The 21,342-nt window shown below is 44.3% G+C and overlaps 1 protein-coding gene across 6 annotated transcripts in view; it reads right to left on the reverse strand.

Moving 5' to 3' along the window:
- Window positions 1-18,578, reverse strand: part of otofa (otoferlin a) — an 82,610-nt gene extending 64,032 nt beyond the window's left edge. For all 6 annotated transcript variants that reach the window (XM_030345776.1, XM_030345777.1, XM_030345773.1 and 3 more), the window contains exons 1-2: window positions 18,255-18,578; window positions 13,925-13,983 (exon numbers count right to left, since the gene is read on the reverse strand). In XM_030345776.1, the coding sequence (XP_030201636.1) occupies window positions 13,925-13,983; window positions 18,255-18,333 (138 nt within the window). In that variant the 5' untranslated portion in view covers window positions 18,334-18,578. The remainder of the gene's footprint in view (window positions 1-13,924; window positions 13,984-18,254) is intronic.
- Between the last annotated feature and the right edge of the window lie 2,764 nt (window positions 18,579-21,342).

Genomic DNA, 21,342 nt, shown 5'->3' on the forward strand with positions numbered 1-21,342 from the left:
CCCCGGCCACCCCCTGGCTCCGCCACTGGTGTGGACGGGGCCTAAGTAAATTGCGCCAGATGCAAGATAGGGCCCAAAGTGTACACATTTATAATTCGAAATTCGACCCAACCTTTATGCCACAGATACTCTAGGCCGGGTCTATAGCATATGATAGCATTGTCTGATTACAGTTTAATTCATTTTTCACAACCTACCAGCTCTCGTTGTGAAGACTAGTCACCGCGCCATTCAAACTCTGAATCTGCCAATTTCTTTCCAACTTGACGGAAGTTCATTACAATGGAAATCGCAACGGTCTATACTTTCAACATAAAGTGTACATATATAATTCGAAATTCGTCCCAACCTTTATACCACAGATACTACAGGGTCTTTACCATATAACCGCGTTTTCTGATTACAGTTGAATGTAAAAGTAAGCTGACAAAATTGCTAATTAACACCGCAACTGCAAATTAACGACACAGAGATAACCATGGCATCTGGTCAAACAAATTTTCTTTTTGCTATCTTCCAGCGAGCGCATCCGCCGTGTTGATAAACAATAAAAATAGTCCCCCTAGGCTCCAAAACGAACCATATGAACGTTTTAGCCCCTTATCGAAACCGCAATATGTCACGTGTGTCAAGGTACTCTTGCCAAAACAAAATGATTTAAAATCAACATTTTACAGAATTTCAGCATTAAGATGTGTTTTGAAAACATTTCTAGCGATAATGTGGATTTTGTTTTTGTAATCTTCAGTCCGTGAATTTATATGTTTAGGTTAAAGTAAATATTCCTATCGTCCCCATGGTGACTCATATGGGTGCAGCTTGCATCTAGTTTGATTCAATGTCTTTTCGTTCTGTAGTCATCTGAGCTGTTACGTTCAGGACTATTTATGTAACAAAAATGAATAGTCGACCCCATGCGTCACATAATTAGTTAAGCTCTGTAGGGCATTATCGTAATGCCCTTATAATATAACAGCTTGAAAAACGTTTAAAGTGACATTAATTTAATTATCCTTTTAAACAAAATGAATGAATAAAATGAAGCATCTGCATGGATTTTCGGTGAGGCAAAGCCAAGATGAACTCCACCACAAGAGCATGTCGTCCTAGTCCATTCCAAAATAGAATAACAAATGTCATCCCTGGGTCACTCTTAAAAAGGGTTAGGGTTAGGGTTAGGGTTAGGGTTAGGGTTAGGAAGAACATCATCAGTTACATAAAATAGCACTTATGAGCAAAACACACAGATGACAACAGAAAGACATTGATACAAATGAATACAGCATTGCAGCAATACAGCATTACATCAATACAGATGAATGTTAACTGAAAGAGATTGCTGTCCAAGACGCGGTCAAACCATTTCAGATGCCAGGAACAACATGCAAGCTGAGTGGTTTCAGGGATAGCAGCATCAATATGAATCAACATGCAATGATAGAAAACGTTGCATTAACTAACATATTTAACATCCTATACATTCACTGACTGAAGATTACGAAAACATAAAGCACATTTATCCCTGGAAAGTTATCAAAATGCAATTTAATACTGAAACTATCTAAAGATGTCGCATTTATTTTAGATTAAAGCAAATTACATCCATTTTATTTTGGCATCAGTAAACCTTGACGTATTGCTGCTTCAATAGGGGGCTTTCGATATGGGTCGTTTTGGATGAGCTATGCAAACAACCTATTCTGTCGTTAAGGTTGGATATCACGTTTGATAGTCAGGCCCGTCTACAAACGTTTAACCCTCCTATTATGTTCAAATAAACGTCCAACTTTGACGTTTGGGGTCAATTTGACACGAGAAATTCAAAATGCAGAAGATTATTGTTGTCTACTTTAGGCCTTTCTACTGACCATCTTTATAGCTCAGTAGATAATACATGGCTGCCCCCAACCTCCCCTAGGTATACACTGTAGGCCTATACAAAAGTAAAAAATAGCCTGACCCCTTTTATGTTTCATTTGAATGGGCCCCACAAAGCTTAGCTTCCAAGCAACCATATCACACAGCATTGCAACTGTAAAAGCGTCCTCTTTTTATGTTCGTACTGCTAAATTGCTTTTGCCTTTTAAGCAGCCTGGAGCAGGCTGTGGGCCCAGCATGGCGTTAATGCTCCACTGATGAGTGCACACAGCAGCAGCAGCTGGAAGGGAGGTGCATAGTACCTGGCCCTTTTGATTTGATTTAAAACTAGGACAATGGAGACCATGGGAGGAGGAGCAGATGGGATCCACAGTGACACTCTGTATCCATTCCTAAGGCCCCTGTGCAGAGATTAACACATACTGTATGCTGCCGGGTACGATCACACAAGACCTGCACTTGAAATGTTCATGTGTGTGTCTATTTAGGTCATGGGTGTTTAGGTTTGTAAAGGTGCAAAGGTTGCGCTATTTAAAAAAAAGATTTCTCCTTACGAGATTGACCTAGACTCAAAATTCTTTCATCATATTAATCTCTAAAATCAGATGCATCTTTTTCACCTTGGTCTTCTTCTCTAAAAATGTTTACTTTTCCTACAATTTCATAGAAAAGCCAAACGTCCATTTTGCCTATATGACCATTTTGTTATTATATAACTACCATACGGCTATCGTTAAAGTGTGTGCTCTTGATGTTGTGTGCTTATCAATAGACATTTTCACCAAGTGAATGAGGCTGCACGTAGTTCAGGAATGTCAGTGGCTCAACGGGATAATGCTGTGTACTGGTGATCCTTAGGTTGAGAGTTTGAATACTTATTAGAGCATTATGAACAGGCTGAACATGACATTCTGTCATCGCCACACATTTAAGAAACACAACATTGAACAGCACCTGAAATTCATCAGGCAATCAACATTCTGGCTCATTAGTTTCCAAGAATCTGACTGCCAAGACACAGTATGGCATTAAAGGGAACTTTTCATTAACCATTTTTCCTTCATAATTAACCATATTTATACTTCTTCCGTTAGTGTTCTTGACTACAAATGTTTAATTTCCCCAGAATTTCAAAGATTTTTCAGGTATATGATTTGAAGAAAGCCCTTAATTCACTTGAGAAATGTGTGCTTTGAGTTTTCTGGATGTTGTGTGCTTATCAATAGAAATTTTGACCATGTGAATGAGGCTGCAGTTCAGGATTATAAGTGGCTCAATGGGATAATGATTTGTACAGGGGATCCTTAGTTTGAATCCCGATTAGAGCATTATGAACAAGCTGAACATGACATTCGGCCATTGCTCCGCAGCTCACCTGAAAGCTGAGGCACAGTATTGCATTAAGTGGAACATCTTTCCTTCATAATTATATTTTGCTCGGACCCTGTTAATCACCGCATGCGGTTATATTTGTTTTTGTTATTGTGAGCCATAAGAACAAGAGAATAAGTGAATAGATACATAGATATTTTTATTTTCTCCAAGTTACAATATTTCCTTCGAATCCTCATTTTATTGTTACCGAATGAATGCAAAATCAACAGCAACCTCTCATCGCCAAACACACACTAGTTACATTGACCACTGAAATTCTAATGAGGAAGAATTCACACTGCGCTCACTGTAGGAACATGGGTGTTTCAGAATATCCTAGTCAGACCATCAACATATCCAAGTTTGCATTGTGCATTAAATATCTTGGCTGGGCAATTTTCTGAATATGGCAGAGGCCTGATGTTGTTCAGAAAACTCGAATTGACTGTTGAGACTGTTGACTTGCCTGTTTTGTAGTGAGAAACAGGATGTTCTGCCAAGCCTTGTTGAGGACTTGGGTCATGCACAATGAGTGCAGGCTAGAGTGCGGGCAGGTAGCCGGGTAGGTAGGTAGACAGACAGGTAAGCCATCAAATCATTTTATTAGGGCTGAATTAAATAATTAGTCTGGCCTACTACAGGCCTTCAACAACCACAGATACCGTCTTTTTTTTTTGCTGTAATCTTGATTTGATATATTGATTGCTGTCAGGATTTAAAGAGAATTCAGCAATTATGCATATTTTGGTTTTGAAAAAATTGCCTAAACCAGCTTTAATTGTTCTGTATCCATCTATCCGGCTTTTGACCCTTTGTGACAAGAACGTCTCTTCAGAACCAGTACAGTAATTGCCAATCTCTCCACAACCTGGTACAGTGCTGTGACCGAGTGTCTCTACCGGTGTCTATCATGTGACCTTGTGGCATCAGCATGGTCACACGGGGCTATCTTCAGAAGACTTGAGGTGCTAGGTACTGCACTGCAGCCCCCACTTCCTCGGGAGTCAGCGTCCGCTGCTGGGTCACCCACACCTCCTCCTCCACCCTCCTCTGATGATGCATCACGTGAGTGCCATGGCGGAAGACAGGAATAAGATGCCTGCGAGGATGTATTATGAAGCCGGTTCACAGGGGCGCACTCACACACGCCAACACACTAAGAGAGTAAATAGGCTGCAGAGACAGACAGTAATTAACCATCTGCCTGGTCTCGCATGCGGAGCTCTTAGTGGGAGTATACGGGGGTTGGAGGCGTAGCAACGCCACCTCTGAACACCTCTGGTCTCGATATAATACACAGAGCAGTTATGAGCTGCAAAGTAATAAAATAGGAAGACATGAGGCAGATAGAGAAAACGGGTTTTAGACTAAATCCGTTCCGGTACCTTAAGCGAAAAAGCAACATAGGGTGGATTTATTTTTTGCTTTTCAAGTGTATGGTGTACGTGTTTCTGCCTACATGCTTCTGGATTCATGTTTGAGGTGAATTGTGTTAGTGTGTGCACGTTGCATCTAGTGCGTGTGCATGTGTGTGTGTGGCGGTGTGTGTGCGTACGTGTATGTGTGTAGGAGTCTTTCTCCTAAAATGGTCGAAGAGAAAGTCCAGCGCAGCAATCATTAATTATAATTTTTTGTTGGACCTATTCACTCCCCCCCCCCCCCCCCCCCCCCCCCCATCGATGTCTCCCTCGTCACCCCCTCCACCCAGGTCCACAACCTTGGAATCGTCTTTGACCCCACTCTCTCGTTTCTACCTCACGTCGGCTAGGTCGCAAAAAATGCCTTCTTCCACCTCAGGACCGTTGCCCGCCTCTAGCCCTCCCTGTCCTCTGCCGCTCCTCAAACCCTCATCCATGCCCTCATAACCTCCAGACTCGACTACTACTGCTCACCCAGCAAAATCTTCAATAAACTGCGCTGCCCGCATCCTCAAGCCGCCAAATATTAATCACCATCATAAATAATCTGGCCCCGCCCTACATCTCCGACCTCCTCCTCCACCACACGTCTACCTGTTGCCTCAGGTTCGTGGATTCAAACACACTCAGAACCCACAGGACTCAGCTTCAGACCTGGGATTTCTCTGTGGCCGCACCCTCTCTCTTGAACTCCCTCCACAACCACATCAGACATGCTAACACCCTCCCATCATTTAAACAGGCTCTCAAAACCTTTCACCACATAACTTATTTCCTTTCCCTCCCCTTCCTCTTTTGTTATCTACTTAATTATATACATTCTTATTCAATGAATTTCTATTTGTGTTCGCTCTGTAAAGCGTTGTTGAGTACCTAGAAAAGCGATATATAAATCAAATGTATTTTTATTATTTGTTACGCCATGTGTTTATTGTCATGTTGTTTCTTAACATTGTATCTTGTTTCTTCTCTCATCGAATGGGGGTTCATATATGTGAAAGGATTACATAAAATGTATATTTCAAGGTTTGTTACTCCTTCAACAGGCCAGGTTAAACAGAACATAAGGCTCTCCTCAGTTCTCCAGACCTGATTGTTGAAATTAAACATCTGTGATTTACTGGTTAGGCAGCTTTAGTCATATTGCCCTTCTTTCAAAGGGCAACCTCAAAACCTTTCTTTGTTTGTCTTCCTTATTCATGTAAGAACAGAAATATCCCGTCTTCAGTTCGTTCGCTCTGCAGTAGTTTTCCATTCCGATGCAGGGAGAGGAGGTTCATTACTTTATCTTCTATTGTACTACTGCCCTCGGTTCTGTCCTTCTCTGTCTCGCTCTGCCTCAGTTTGGACTCATCTTCTTTTTTTTTGCATTTTGATTCTTTATGATAGAGTGAGATTGACAGGAAGGTATGGGAGAGAGAGAGAGGGGAGGACTTGCAGCAAAGGACCACGAGCAGGAATCAAACCTGTGTAGAATGGTGGTGTATTTTAGTGTCTCTCTGTGTTCACATTTCTAGTCTAGGAACAGGCCAGTGCCTCTCACACTGATACAAGGTGTTATTTCCAACATTTCGCCATTCAGTATGTCTCAACAAGGATGAACCAACCTGGTTGTCTGGGACATAGCCAGGGCCATACCTTATCAAGGGTGAGACTGCTTCTGTTCTCTTGTTATTCACGTTTCTTTATTATAATACTCGCCCCAACCCTTTGGTTCGGTGAAAAGGGGGATAGACAGCCAAGGAACACGTCTCGAAACTGCTCCTCGACCGCATACACAATAGATTATTCAACCTAAGTCTATATCTCACTGTATTACATCTTGGGATAAACCGTCTATTCAACACTCTTATCCAACCTGTCAAGTTGCTTTGATCTCCACTTCAAGAATTACTACTATGTTGAAAAATACACAATGCAGAGTCTATAACAACAGTTTAGAAATAAGCTGAAATCTAACGCCCGGGAAGCTGCGGTCAGGACTGAGCCTTTAGTGGTACACCCTTTATCCAGTGAACCACCGGGGCGCTCCAACTCATCGTTTTGTCTTCAAGAATTTGCTGAATCAAAGACGTGATGAAGTTCATCTCACAGATTCTTTAAAAGCGATATGTATGATTAAGTAAGTGTGAGTGTCATATCTGAAAAGCCGCAGGCTCCTGGAAAAATCCTCCGTGACCATGCACCCACCAAGCCTTCTTCCCTCCCCCACGCTCACCCCCATTGCACTGGTTCCATCTGATCAGGCTGTCAGCGCCGCCCTCTCCCTCCACCAAGCCCACCCCCACCCGCTTTGCGCTCTTCCGCTTTATGCTCCATTTCTTTCATTTCACCTTCCGCACCATCAATTACTTCAGCACCACCCTCTCCTTGCTCCTCAAAACACCTACAAGGGTCTGTTCTGCAGAGATTTCAAACCAATATCCTTAGTTTCAGCGTCAGTAAAAAGTCTGGGGTTATTTTTGTAAACACATTGCTGGGTTATTTATGCTGGGTCAAAATTCTGGGTTGTTTGGGGCACTGTGAACACACCACTGGGTTGTTTGTGCAGGGTAAGGGGCTAATTCGCATGGTGATTATCTTGTTGGGTTATTTTGACCCAGCTGTTGGTTCGTTAATTTTCCCGCTATTCCATCGTTCCGCGGTGGTTGTGGAACATTCTGGACATTGCTTTGTGGTCAGACCAGACCAACGGCAGGCAGCAGGATTTCATGGTAGGTTAAATGTGAATACTTATTTACCTTATATTTTCAATGAGTTTTGGTAACAGCATGAACTTTACATCACTTCACAATTTAACTTTGAAATAAACGAACAGATTCATATTAAATCCAAGATTTAAATCAGCATTTATTGGCTGGCCTGCAAGACTGAACTGCTTTAACAACCCTTATTTTTTTATATTGTATTTAATGTTTAGCGTCTCCTGGTTTAATGTTTCAATTGTATTGAAGGACAATTCCCGTATGTTGGTTTCTGGTTTGTCTATGATGAAATAGAGTGGTTAACGCCGAAATTTTTAATATTGGTCCTGTCTCGGGTATTTGGCTAATTTCGAACCGGAAACGGAAAGGGGGGCTGGTTGTAGTCTTTTCGCTCAGTTCTCCGTCCCAACAGTAGGGCTAGAACCGAGCGAAAAGACTGCAACCAGCCCGCCTTTCCGGTTCTGGTTCCGGTCCGGTTTCTGTTTCAATGGATTTACAAAATGCCAAATAAAACACGACATTATTATACGACTGTATTTTGCTATGACACTTGATTAGGAACATCCTCGAACACCACTAACCACTCGGTGAGTTTCACATTTCTGAAAACGAACGTTTAGGGAAGGTTTGTGAATGCCCATAGCCAACTGTTGTGAAGCAGGCAGGGGCGTTTCGAAATTAGCCAAATACCCCGAGACAGGACCAATATTCAAAATGTCGGTGTTAACCACTCTATTTCATCCTAGACAAACCAGAAAGGGGGCTCAATGTTCAAAATGCCGGAATTGTCCTTTAATGTCTCACTAACAGTTAGCTTGCTAGCTAGCTACCCATAAAGTTAGTATGCAACAGTTAGCTGGTGAGTAGCTACGGTTGACTCGCTAGCTAGCCGTAGCGCTAATAGCTGGGTGAACTCGCGGGCTACCTGTTATGCTCATGGACTTGCAACCTGTACGTTTTGCTTTACCAGTGTACAAATCATACAAACAACATTAACTGATTGATGTTTAATTAACAGGTGGGGACCAACATGGTGGAGTACATTCAATCTGACTCTGACTGAGAGGAGTCAGCCAAGTCCTCATATTCTGTGCCTCGGAGATGATTTTAAGACAAGTCAAGCATGTTTGAGGGAGGCTGTAAAATACTTTCAAAAATGCACACTTACAGTGGTCTAATTGTGTTAGTATGATTATGTGAAATTATTTTACATTATTATATTTTGTTTATATTTTATATTTGTATCTGTATACTAAATGTACGTATGAAAATATAACACACATGCAAAAATAACTAAATATAAATATTAGATATAGAGAGAGAGCAAGGCTATGAGATTAAAAACAACCCAGCTAATGGGTAGTATTTCACACAGCAATATAGTTAATTTCACCCACTAGATTGGGTCAAATTAACAACCCAGCATTCTGGGTTAAAAGATGTTACCCAGCACTTGGGTCAAATCAACCCAGCATGTGTTCTGTCCAATAGTGACCCAGTAGCTGGGTTAAGGTTGGGTTATTTTTTAACCCAGCAATTTTTACTGTGCACTGTGTACATGACACAATCTGCCATCTCTTATTAGGCCTGTTCGAATGATCCCAATCGACACTTAAAGAGGTGATATTATGCCACCAGGTGTGAGTGTGATTAGCCATTACAAGCCGTTTGAAAATCGGCCTTTTTTTCGGTATGCTGGTGGACTGATCTATGCAGTGTACATCTAGATGCTAGGTGGACACGCCCAGTCGTGAAAACAGGAAAATTACAATTTTCAACCAGCTTGTAATGGCTAATCACACACACCTGGTGGCATAATATCGCCCCTTTAACCAGCTTCATCATACTTAAACCCGTAACAGGGACAGCTGCTATCCCGGTATTAGAAGCCTTTAACTGCGTCAGTTCCACCTGTCTGGTTAAGCGACCGATTGAGCATGATGGTGACGATGATGAAGATTATGTCTTCATATATAAATATCACAAAAGAAACTGCTACAATGCGAAAAAAAAATAAAAATTGTAAATATCACAAAAGAAAAGAATGCTACAATGCAAAAATCTGGAATTAGTAGGAATATGTCGCTGGACCATTTAAATGTACTACATGATGTCATTTCACGAGACCAGTACCTGAAATAAACATTCAAACAATATATTTGCTGTGGTTCATTTGTATTGAATCTCCCTTCTAATATTTGAGGGAGCAGACGGCTTAATCACTCTGCGTCTTCACCATCGACGGGGCAGAGAGCAGCAGGTCCACACATGTAGGGTTCTCCTCACTGGCTCGTTTCAACGCTGGTCCCACTCTCGACCCTGTCTCCTCCAAACTGCAATTAGGTGTCTGAGCGTGGCTGTCTGCTAGGACCAGATGGGGCCCAGGGATAATGAAAGATGCACTCCGGTCGGCTGTTACAAAACTCATTAGCAGGGAGAAAACGAGACAAGGTTGCTCATTGCTTTAAAGAAGAAACTTTTAAGGGGGAGAGAGAGAGAGGGAGAGAGAGAGAGAGAGAGAGAGAGAGAGAGAGAGAGAGAGAGAGAGAGAGAGAGAGAGAGAGAGAGAGAGAGAGAGAGAGAGAGAGATTATAAAAGGCATATTTACATCTTTGCATGCTATGCAATATGTTTCCAAAAAACTGCCTTCCAATATTGCCTCTCTTTTATCTTCCCAGTTAACATTAAACATGCAAACAAGGACTCAGATAAGAGTGATGGCTTTGGAAGAAATACACACAACCAATCTAACCAGCCACAAACAATCATTTAATATAGGGAGACACATTTGGGGAAAGTACATCTCTGAGAAATTGCTTGCTACCAGCAATACTCCAGGGAGTTTACTGGTGTATACTTAGGAGCCTGCGCTCTCTCTCATCGTACCAGATTATTGTAAAAATACCTGTTTAATAACACCACTTAACATGAGGACACTGCTCCATTTAGAATGTAAAGTGATGGTTAGCAAGAGCCTCAAATTGTGGTATCAGTCATTTTTTACTTTTTTAACTTTAACCTTAAAAAGGTAGGTCTGTTCTAACACAAAAGTTATAACTAACTAACTTTTATGAAGTTAGAAATTTGGTAGGGTGTTTATCTTTTCAAGCCAATCAAAATGTCTGCATGCCTGCCTAAGGACACCTGCACACACAACCACACAGCAATCATAGCCTTCACCCTGCACACAGACGGCTAATGGCTCAGAGCGGACGCAGACAAAGACAACTCCCCGGTAATGAAAGCAGACATGACTCACACCAGGAGTGTTGCTTCCTGTAACCCCGATGACCAGCGAGGCAATCAGGGAAGTGATGAGAGATGGGCAGGGGGGCGGGGGAATGTTTTGCAAGTGTACTGTTCGCAAGAGCTAGCTCAAAGTTCATTTCACCCACTTTAAAATGAACTAGTTCACGTTCATATTTCACAATTTTGAATTTTTAACTAAGTTTACAGTCCCAGAAAATGAACTGTTCCCGTACATCTCTTCATCTTATATTCTATTGTATTATTTTTCTGTAGAACCTCTTCCTACCCATCCACCCCCAGCCCCCATATCATTGCCACTGCCCAACGCTCAGAACTCTCCTCCACCGCTCAGCTTTGGGCTCATGAGCATGGTTAAGATGGTTAAGATGGTTAAGATGGTTAAGATGGTTAAAATGGTTAAGGGTGTTTCCCCCTGTTTTCTCTTTGTGCCTGATGTAATCTCAGGCTCTCACTAAAACATCAACAGTGAGAATTCCCCCAGTTGCAGTGGTTGCTTGTGGGAGTTGGAAAACTCAAAGTAGAAGGAGGTTGGGTGTGGGGGCTGGGGGGGATTAATCTGTGTCGGTAAAGCTCAGATCTCCTCACGGAGGGGCCGCAAGCTTCACACTCCGACACGCATGCTCATATTCAGCTACTAGCGCAATCACAGATGAACACATACCAATGCACAAACAAACACACAGGGCTGTTCCACGGAGAAGATCAGAACAATGTATATCCTATGGTTAGATATTTCGCCGTGCTTTGCATTCCTGACTCTAGACGCATAAAGAGTAGGCAAAGGAAGGGGAACCCCTAGCGAAAAGGAGAACAAAAATGAATAATGAATAGGGATTCGGCTGCTTGTCTCCCGCTGCACACTAGTTCAAAGCCTGTGAGGCCATAAGAGGCAAAGCAGACACACGCCCCTCCCGCTAAGATTTCTCAGTTGGATGGCTCTGCAGAGTTGAGCTGTGCTCTACTAGCTTCTACTCTGCTGCACTAGGCTCTACTGGTCTGGTCTATGCTGCACTAGGCTCTACTGGTCTGGTCTCTGCTGCACTAGGCTCTACTGGTCTCTACTGTGCTGCACTAGGCTCTACTGGTCTCTACTCTGCTGCACTAGGCTCGACTGGCCGATACTCTGCTGGCCTGTGCTGAGCTGCACTGTGCTGGGCTAACTGAGGCATAAAAACCATGCCAGGAGCGATGAAGATGTTAGAGGATGGTAGAGGCTGTGATGGGGAAAGGCTTAAGTTGGCTGTGGATGGGGGTTGCTCACATGTGCACGCAAGCACCGATACACAAACACACACAGAAACGCACACACATGCACACACACGCGCACACACACACGCTCGCGCACACACACACACAGACAAACGCACACAAATACACACACATACACACGCACGCACACAGATAATTGATCGGTGCCCCTGGGGTCCGATTGTACAGTGGAGGTCCTAGCCGTGCTCAAGGCGTGGGGCTGGCTGGTGTGCTGTGTTGATGCTAACTGAAGTTAATGACCTTCCCGGCACCCGGTGTGCACAGGGCCGGTCTCAGGCCAGCCAACCGCCAAGAGGCCTGTCCAATGGGATCAGTTCTGCTTCCAAACACCGAGATTCATACCAGCAACACTGGAAACAAGCACGCGCCGACTATGGCATCATCTTTTATATCATTTGCATTTTGCTCCAAGGTCTCCGAGACGTTTTCAGAGAAATCAAAAGGAGCAGAAGCTAGCAGGCGTCTGCTCGCTCTGCTGAGTGAACATTCATCGTTCTGCCGCTCCTGATTTCTTTCCTTTCTTTGTTTGCTGGATATAATGTACAATAACGTTCAAATGTAGTGTGTGTGTGTGTGTGTGTGTGTGTGTGTGTGTGTGTGTGTGTGTGTGTGTGTGTGTGTGTGTGTGTGTGTGTGTGTGTGTGTGTGTGTGTGTGTGTGTGTGTGTGTGTGTGTGTGTGCGTCCGTGCGTGTCTACGTGTGCACGCGCTGATGTGTGTCATGTCTTGATAAGATGCATCACAACTCTGGTTGGTTGGGCTCGTGGAAGAATTCTAGCCAAGAGTTAACCAGCCTTTCCCCGAGGACTGTATGTCTCCCACTTTCACCAACTCCCTCCACCTATCGCAACCGACTCGCCTCTTAATCCCAGTAGTACTTCACTCCTCTTTCTTTAATGTCCTCACCTGAGAGCAGGGATCTCTGGGGGACTGTAGCTCAAGCGTTTCCCGAGGTCTTACACAGAAGAAAGCCGCTGGAATCAGTAGCGCTACAACAAAGGCATCAGCTACGTCGTCCTTTGAATTCTTTCCAACCGTCTTAATCCAGAAAAAAATAATGCTTTTTCATCAACCTCAAAGTGATGGATACACACCAACTACACACCCACACACACTACTTTCCATTTCAATGAACTCTGCAGAGTTTTTTCAGAGTGGGGACTATTCTCTAAGAGGTAATAGAAAGTAAGGTGTTGGTTTTGTTTTAATTTCCCTTAATTTCTCTCTCTCTCTCGCTCTCTCTCTCTCTCTCTCTCTCTCTCTCTCTCTCTCTCTCTCTCTCTCTCTCTCTCTCTCTCTCTCTCTCTCTCTCTCTCTCTCTCTCTCTCTAAACCAAAAGTGGCAGTGATGTGGTGTGTGTGTGTGTGTGTGTGTGTGTGTGTGTGTGTGTGTGTGTGTGTGTGTGTGTGTGTGTGTGTGTGTGTGTGTGTGTGTGTGTGTGTGTGTGTGTGTGTGTGTGTGTGTGGCGTGATTTAGGCTTCAGCCCCGCCACAGTGAACACTTAATGACTCGCATTGATGCAGGCCTACCTCTCCCAGCGTCCCGAGCCCTGGAGTGGCGTCCTCGGGGAGGAGGGCCAGGCTCATTAGGAGATGCCACAGGAGGTGTGAATGTGACTCGTTCACACTGTTTAGTCTTCGAGCAGACGTTATTAGCCACGGCTGCTCGCAGGGAGTTCCGACACGTGTCAGCATAAGTAAGGTACCTGGGTGAAGGATGCCTACCGTTGGCTGTGGACATGGGGACTCAAACCCCAGCGGTGTGGTAAGGGGAGAAAGGTGAGGGCAGGTCGGGGTGCCCTGAGACGGAGCGGGCCCTAGACGGGGCCCTCAACATTTAAATAAGTAACCATTTATCAGTGGGTCATGAAATAGGCGATTTTCCCTTAACATTTTTAATCAATGACTAAAATTGTAGATCAAAAATGTTTTGATCTACAATTGAGAGGAAAAGGGACCTACAGGGGGAGGAAGGGGGTGGGGAGGGGGGTTGGGAAACCCATGGCACTGACCTCGTTAAAGTGGGCCTCCTCGTCACAGTTGTCCACCACGCGGCTGTAGAAGGACAGCCCTGCGAGACACAAGAGAAGAGGTTAAGAAGAGTTCCAACAGACAGCAAGCAGGCCGTTACAGTTAATGGATGTGAAGCGGCTGTCTTGGACGGATGTGTGAGCGGCGAAGCGTTTAGCGCTGAGGGAGCCCCGGGATGCTGTTACACTAAACGCTCACTTCCCCTGTTTTCATAAGTTCAAAATGATCAAAACCGGCCCAGTTTGTTTTAGAGCCGCTGTCTGCATCCGTTCAGGGTTGATAGCAGTGGCGTACATCAGGGTTTCCCCGGATAGTCCGCCGTGGATGATTCATGGATGTGGTAGAAAAGATAAACAAGAAGTGATAAAGGACAGGGCAAGAGAGAGAGAGGGAGAGACAGAGAGATATACATAGAGAGAGAAAGAGAGAGACAGAGGAAGAGAGAGCCAGAGACAGAGGATGAGAGAGAGAGAGAGAGAGAGAGAGAGAGAGAGAGAGAGAGAGAGAGAGAGAGAGAGAGAGAGAGAGAGAGAGAGAGAGAGAGAGAGAGAGAGAGAGAGGGAGAGAGAGAGAGAGAGAGAGAGAGAGAGAGAGAGAGAGGGAGAATATCCCAGGAAATAAGGACAATAAACATTCAAATAAATGAACAAAAGTGATGTTGCAATATGCATTCAATCCAAATAACGCCTGTGTTATCACACTGTCAATATTTCAATTTATTGCACATTAACTAGGGCACTAAGGGGTGTGTGTGTGCGTGTGTGTGTGTGTGTGTGTGTGTGTGTGTGTGTGTGTGTGTGTGTGTGTGTGTGTGTGTGTGTGTGTGTTTGTGTGTGCGCGCGTGCGCGCGTGTGTGTTTGTGTGTGTGTGTGTGGTTTGCTTTTGTATGTCCAAGGCATTGTGTTGGTGCTGATGCCTTGCTCGGTTTATGTTGACAGCTGATCCTTAATGGTGCACATGCAAATAGACGAGCAAATAGAAACCGGCATTGGTTTATCACATGGTCTGCCCACAGACACGTAATGCACACGTAAAGAAGGTCATAACAGCACCTGTCAGTGGGATAGTTGATGAAACAGGAAATGAATACATACTGCCTTGCGCGTCAGGGCTGCTGTTGTGCCCTTTGTTTTGTCTTTTACAGTTTGTTTGGTTTCCCTCCCCACACATACAGATTTAACGACGAGTGCTTTAAGCACAACTGTGTTCTTAGGTACTTTTTGTTGATATGTGGTTGAGTTTACTAGAATTTTTCATGGCTCAACCATGTTGGTAAAGTCCCCTTTGTAGTGACCCTGTATTGAATCCAGCCTTTTCTCCACGTAATTGCATCGCCGGGTTCAAGCCCAGGTTTTGGGACGGAAAGAGGAAGAGGCCCATTGAAAGGAAAAATTGTATCCCGATTTGCCTCTTCAATGAAATGAATTCCCCTCGATCCCATCCTCTCTCCTGTCAAGGTTGAACCCACAAGAACTCGTCTTTTACAAAGCAAAGAAATCCTAATCAGCTGCTTATTTCTAGCAGTAGTCTGTATAATGTGTTCTGTCGGGCTGTGCCCACACAGAGACTTTGGCATCCCGCTTGTGTTCATTCGCCCTCGCAAAGACAGACGTTTACATAAGCATACGTCTCATTATGTAAGCCATGTGACAGGTCCCTTTCCTTTTGCCTGTCCCCTGTACAGGTGACCGGCAGATGGAGAAATAAATTGTCTGGAGATGGTGGCCGCAGACATAACAAACACGGAAAAAATAAATAGGGAAAAAATAATAATGATGAGTGAGCGGAGTGGTAGACATATTTCCCTGTGAGAAATCCCCATTAAGCTGTAGAAGAGAAGAGGGGTGGGCCCTCTTCTCTTTAGAGAGGGGTGAGTGCTCTCTAAATCCCCTTCATTTCAAAGAGACTTCAGGGGAGCGGGCAAAGGTTAACCCCTGAAAGGTGCCGTTTCAAACATCAATACAAGGTCTTCCTCCTGCGGCGCTGAGCACCTTGGCTTACATTTTTTATTTCAGTACTTCCTCTTTGACTAGTTTCCAAGGCGCAGAGAAGGGCATATATAACATGGTCTATATACAGCATCCGGTTTGATGAGGGCCACGAGGACTCCCCAGATAAGTCCCAGAGCCATGACAGGCGATGACTTTAAGAGATAAGACAGATTGCCTGAAGACAAAGTTCTGAAGAAAGGCATAGGATTCAGGACATCAAGCAGAGAGGGACAAGGAAACAGGATGAAGACTGTGGACAGAGAGACGAAGAGAGGCACACTCTGGATATCTGAATTAATTAAATCTTCGAAAAAATGTTTGAATTAGTTACGCTCACTGGATTATATATATATATATATATATATATATATATATAGATAGATATACACACATGACACAATCTACTGTAAGTCCTCTGAGATATTGTTTTAAACTATTAGAATCAATGTCGGAAAAGTGAACTTTTTGTTAATGTTTTCATAACACTGAAAGGAATGCTCTGATTAAAATCTTCTCGTGGGAAGGCAAAATCCAATTAAAATGCCAGCAGTGAGTTTAATTTACTGCAATCAGAAGCATTCACTAATAAAGACATGGCCTAACCTAGCCTTAACCAAACTTCAATAATTTCCTTTGAACACTAAAGTTATGACCCAACAGATTCTTGAAGTTAGACTTTCCATGTTCCCTTCAAGTATTTTTGGATACAAATTGGACACGTTTTTTCATTTTCGTCTGAATATCTAAACCCGCAAATGGACGGACAGATGGACGGACCGCAGAAGCACACACACACACACACACACACACACACACACACACACACACACACACACACACACACACACACACACACACACACACACACACACACACACACACACAGGAATCCCTCTTAGTGCTAAGTGCAGAGGAAAGGCTTTGATGGTGGTCTCCAGAGCAGAGACCTGGCCGGCAAGACACTCTAAAAACAACCAGCTATCCTCTTATTTATTCATTTTCTAAAACATTCATTTTGCAGACTTCAGACTCCTTGTGACTGAATGTTTTATTGCTGGCTTTGTCTTCACTATGCTCGGCCTTCACTTATATAAACCATATAATAAATATGTATATGCTAGTCTTCAAGTCAACGCTCTTGCCCTATAATACGGTGAGATTGTAGTATAGTATCCTCAGCACAGCTTTATTTCCGTTAATTTATACTCGTATAATTCTATTTATTAAATTCACATTGAATAATTCATTGCTAAATTCCATTATGTATGGTGTTCTGGTTTCATGAATGAACAGAGTAGCTAACAGAAGAGCGCATTTCTAGGATGAAAATCCTAAAATATTCATTCGCATGTGGACACAAGGATGACGAGGTCCATGTAGGCTACAGCAACATGGACTCAAGAGCGCAAATAACAGCGTCGAGCAACATGCTTAGATGCCGTCATGTAGGGAGGGGAATCCGTTGGAGGACGTGATGGGGAGGGGGGGGGTATTAGATTCTTGATTTAACAGTGTGTGACAAATCGAGAAATTGAGTTAGTCAGTCTGCCCGTAGCCCGTTGCTGCACCTCTCTGGTGTCAAACAATAGGGCTCTCCGAGGTGCTGAAATACTGCCCTCCCCTCTTGCGTCCTATCGCTCTCTATTACGCACGCACGCACACACACACACACACACTCTCTCTCACACACACACACACACACACACACACACACACACACACACACACACACATACACACACGCGCGCGCGCGCGTATACAGGCACGCTCATGCACACAATCGAAGAGACAGATAAACGTATTGACATATTTCTCTTGTATATCGCTGGAGAAACCCTGGTGCTCTGACATTATTCTGGTCTATTCAGTAAGAACCAGAGAGATGGCCTCCACGTTATGACCGAGGAAGGAGAACGCAAAAAATCAGTGCCGGGTTCTGCAGGGAAAAACAGAGCTACACATTTTTTTAAATCAATACATTTACACATTGCAGGCCATTTGCCAGGGGGTTTAATGGCTGGAAATACGGTAGCACATAACTTAACATCTTGTGCGGTATTGCAAAAAGAAAAGGTTGGTTAATTTATTATTCAGATAGCCTAGTTAAAACCCCACTCGCTCCTTGCATTGAAGAGCAGCCGTAGGAACGTCATAGCGAAGTGCGTTCACTGCTCATACCTGGAGGAGGAAGGGGGGCTTCTGAACTTTGTTTGCGCAGCAGTGAGCGCTGCGCATATTTCAAATAGTAAAGGAGAAGACAGCAACGATACATTACGAAGACACATTTTTGGAAAATCGTTGAAAAAGGAACATTCTGTACCTCGGAATGTAACTTTGGCGATGCGGTCCCCTTTGCCGCGAAGAAAGGAGACCTTCTTCAGATGAACCAATAAAGCCATTATTTAATCCGTGGCCGTAATCCTTCAAACTCTAAACTTGACTGTAGGATTGTCGTGGTGCTTGTCGGCGACTTCTATGTGAGCCACCCGCTGCGCCCCGGTCCGGAGGAGCAGCCCTCGGTGTCCATGCTGGAGCTCTGCTGGAGTCTTCTCGTAAAGAAAGAAACGCTTCCAACCATTCATGAACTCAGTGCGTCCACGCATCCACTGCGTCTGCCGTGCGTTCACGAGGCTTCGTTGAGCGCATCAAGTCAGGGGGGGAGTGTGTTTGTGTGTGTGTGTGTGTGTGGGGGGGGGGGGGGGGGGGGGGGGGGGGGGGACTGTGATCCACGGGGGGCTGCCGGAGTGAGGGGGCGGGGGGCTGAGGGAGGATCATCAGGAGAAGTAAAGGACTTGACCATAAACATCGATTTTTATGTTTTCTAAAGAAAAGAATGCTGTCTGGTAAGCCGGTCCATTGACGCCAAGCATTTATTTAATCTCAACCTATAAGCGAATATACAGTAGGCTATATATTAGAAGGCAAAATGTATATATATAAATATATATATTACACAAATATATTATATATAGGCGTGTGTGTGCGTGTGGACTCCATCACCAAGCAACTCTTTGTTGTTGTGTGAGCAGCGGATCAGAGGCAGCTCGTGTCGTCCTAGTGTACAAGAAGGCTGATGACATGGTTCCCAAAGGAAACGGCACGGCGATCACAACGCAACCTACATCCCAACTACCCTGATGCCCGGGTGAGGCTCGGGAACATACGGGAGCAAGAGGCAGATCTAGGCCAGTACGATGCCGCCCTGCGTCTCCACCTCTCCAGCTCTCAACCTCTACATCTATCCACCTCTCCACCTCTCAACTCCACTTCTCCACCTCTCTCTCTCTCTCTCTCTCTCTCTCTCTCTCTCTCTCTCTCTCTCTCTCTCTCTCTCTCCACCTCTCCACCTCTCTCTCCTCCCTCCTCCTCTCCTCACCACCGCTCTCTCCTCCTCTCTCCCTCTCTGCCTCTCCTCCTCTCCACCTCTCTCTCCTCTCCTCACCACCTCTCCATCTCTCCACCTCTCTTCTTCTTCTCCACCTCTCTTCTCTTCTCCTATATTAATGTAGGCTGGATGGGGTATATTTAATAATGGACACAGTGATTTTGACGCAGCTGAGGCAACAAAGCAATCCATTATTTACCTGTTGTATTATTTATTTCATTATTATACGCTGGACACGTCCCGACTATAAAGTTAATGTTTGGGAATGCCTCCTCTCGACACCTTCAGTAATACCGCAGTAGGTCAAGAGAGTCCCGCGTGCAGCACCGTGCTCCCCTCGGTCGGCCCCAACGCGCTGGGGACTCCCCGGGAGGCTCTGAGCAATCCACGGGACGCGGTGAAGTCTCCCGGGGAGGCGGGGAGCGGTGGAAGCGGTGAGGCCTGGAAGCGGTGAGGCCTCCCCGGGACGAGGTGAGAACTTCCCGGGACGCGGTGAGGACTCCCCGGGAACAGGTTCACAGCCCACATCAATGTCGACGTCGACCGCCAGATGGCGCTCAAGACCTTCGGTCAGGTTAGCTGTTTGTTAAAATGTTAAAATACTGTCTATCATGAGGAAACCTTCGGGACCTGTATAGTGAACCTTAGGGCAGGTCATTATATCTGTATCTTCGCAGCTGTCCCTGGAGCACCGGCCCGGTGAGAGACCGGGTCCTGCATCCTGCCGGGGGAACCAAACCACATATCTTTGCGCAGGACCTCGAGAGGTAAGAGCCGATGTACAATAGAAAGAGGGTACAGGGTGGCTGGTTCAACTATTTTATTCAGTCCACCAACAGTGAAATATTTAAAAGCTTTATTTATTTTAATATTGATGACCCTTACCCTAACCCTGGCCATACAGCTCGGGAAAACCCAAATTTCAGTATCTCAGAAAATTTGAATATGGTGAAAAATATCAATATTGTAGTTCAAAGAGTGATGTCGGACCATGATGCAATTTCCATCCCCAGCCTCTACTGAATTATCTGGCTTTGACAATCAGTTTCTGCAAACAAAATGGATAGGCTTATGGAAACATGGATGGATGGACCAAAAATTATTTGGCGGGTTGTGAAGTCAGTGCACCAGTTTTTAATGTTTTTTTAGATTGCCAAAAAAGAACACAGCAAAGGGGAGCACATTTGCCAGACACATTCAGGCCCTGACTCAAATGAACCACAGACCTTTGTACAGTAGGCCTCGAAGCAGAAGACTAACTATAGTTAATGTCGAAATGTGTCTCCGGGCATGTGTCCAATATAGTTGGAGAATACCGCTTTACAATAAGGATACATAATGAGCCATTCCTATACATAAGTTAATGCAGTATTACACAGTCTAAGCATTATTAATTAACCGTTAATTAATGGTCTTGCAATAATTTACGAATTGGGTTCCTGTTTAATATTAATAGATAGGTAATTTCGGTACCCTTATTGTTTAGTGTTATTGAGACTCTCCCCTCACCAGTCTGGGTCTTATGTGCTTTCTTGCTGGGTCAAGCTCAGCCTCCAACTCATTCAGAACTAGAACTGACGACCAGACCGAGAACACAACACCTATTTTAAAGTCACTGCATTGGTTGCTTATCATTTTACAATGGACTTTTAAAAGGATCATCCTAGATCCTCCTGCTGTTTAGATCGACCTGCTTGGTATGCCTCGTCATTTATTGCTTTAGTCTTTCAGTCTTATTCAATTTGTTCCCTTTTTAAATCATTTTGCCATAGAACCTAATGAAAAGCGGTTGATCTATGTTACCAAAAAATGTTATGCTCTTCCGGCATCAGAGCCGCCCTGGGTGACCGGGCGATCCGGGACGTCTTTTCCAGCGCAGCTGCGATCGAGGCAGAAGGGGGCGCTATTGTCCACTGCAATATAATGCATCGGGCACAGTTGGGAAAGACTAGATATGACGAATCTATGCGACAATGTTATTGCCATGTCATATTGGGCGTTGACACGCTTCATGTAAAGAGTA

Source organism: Gadus morhua, chromosome 21 (genome assembly GCF_902167405.1).
Source record: "Gadus morhua chromosome 21, gadMor3.0, whole genome shotgun sequence".
Taxonomy (NCBI): domain Eukaryota; kingdom Metazoa; phylum Chordata; class Actinopteri; order Gadiformes; family Gadidae; genus Gadus; species Gadus morhua.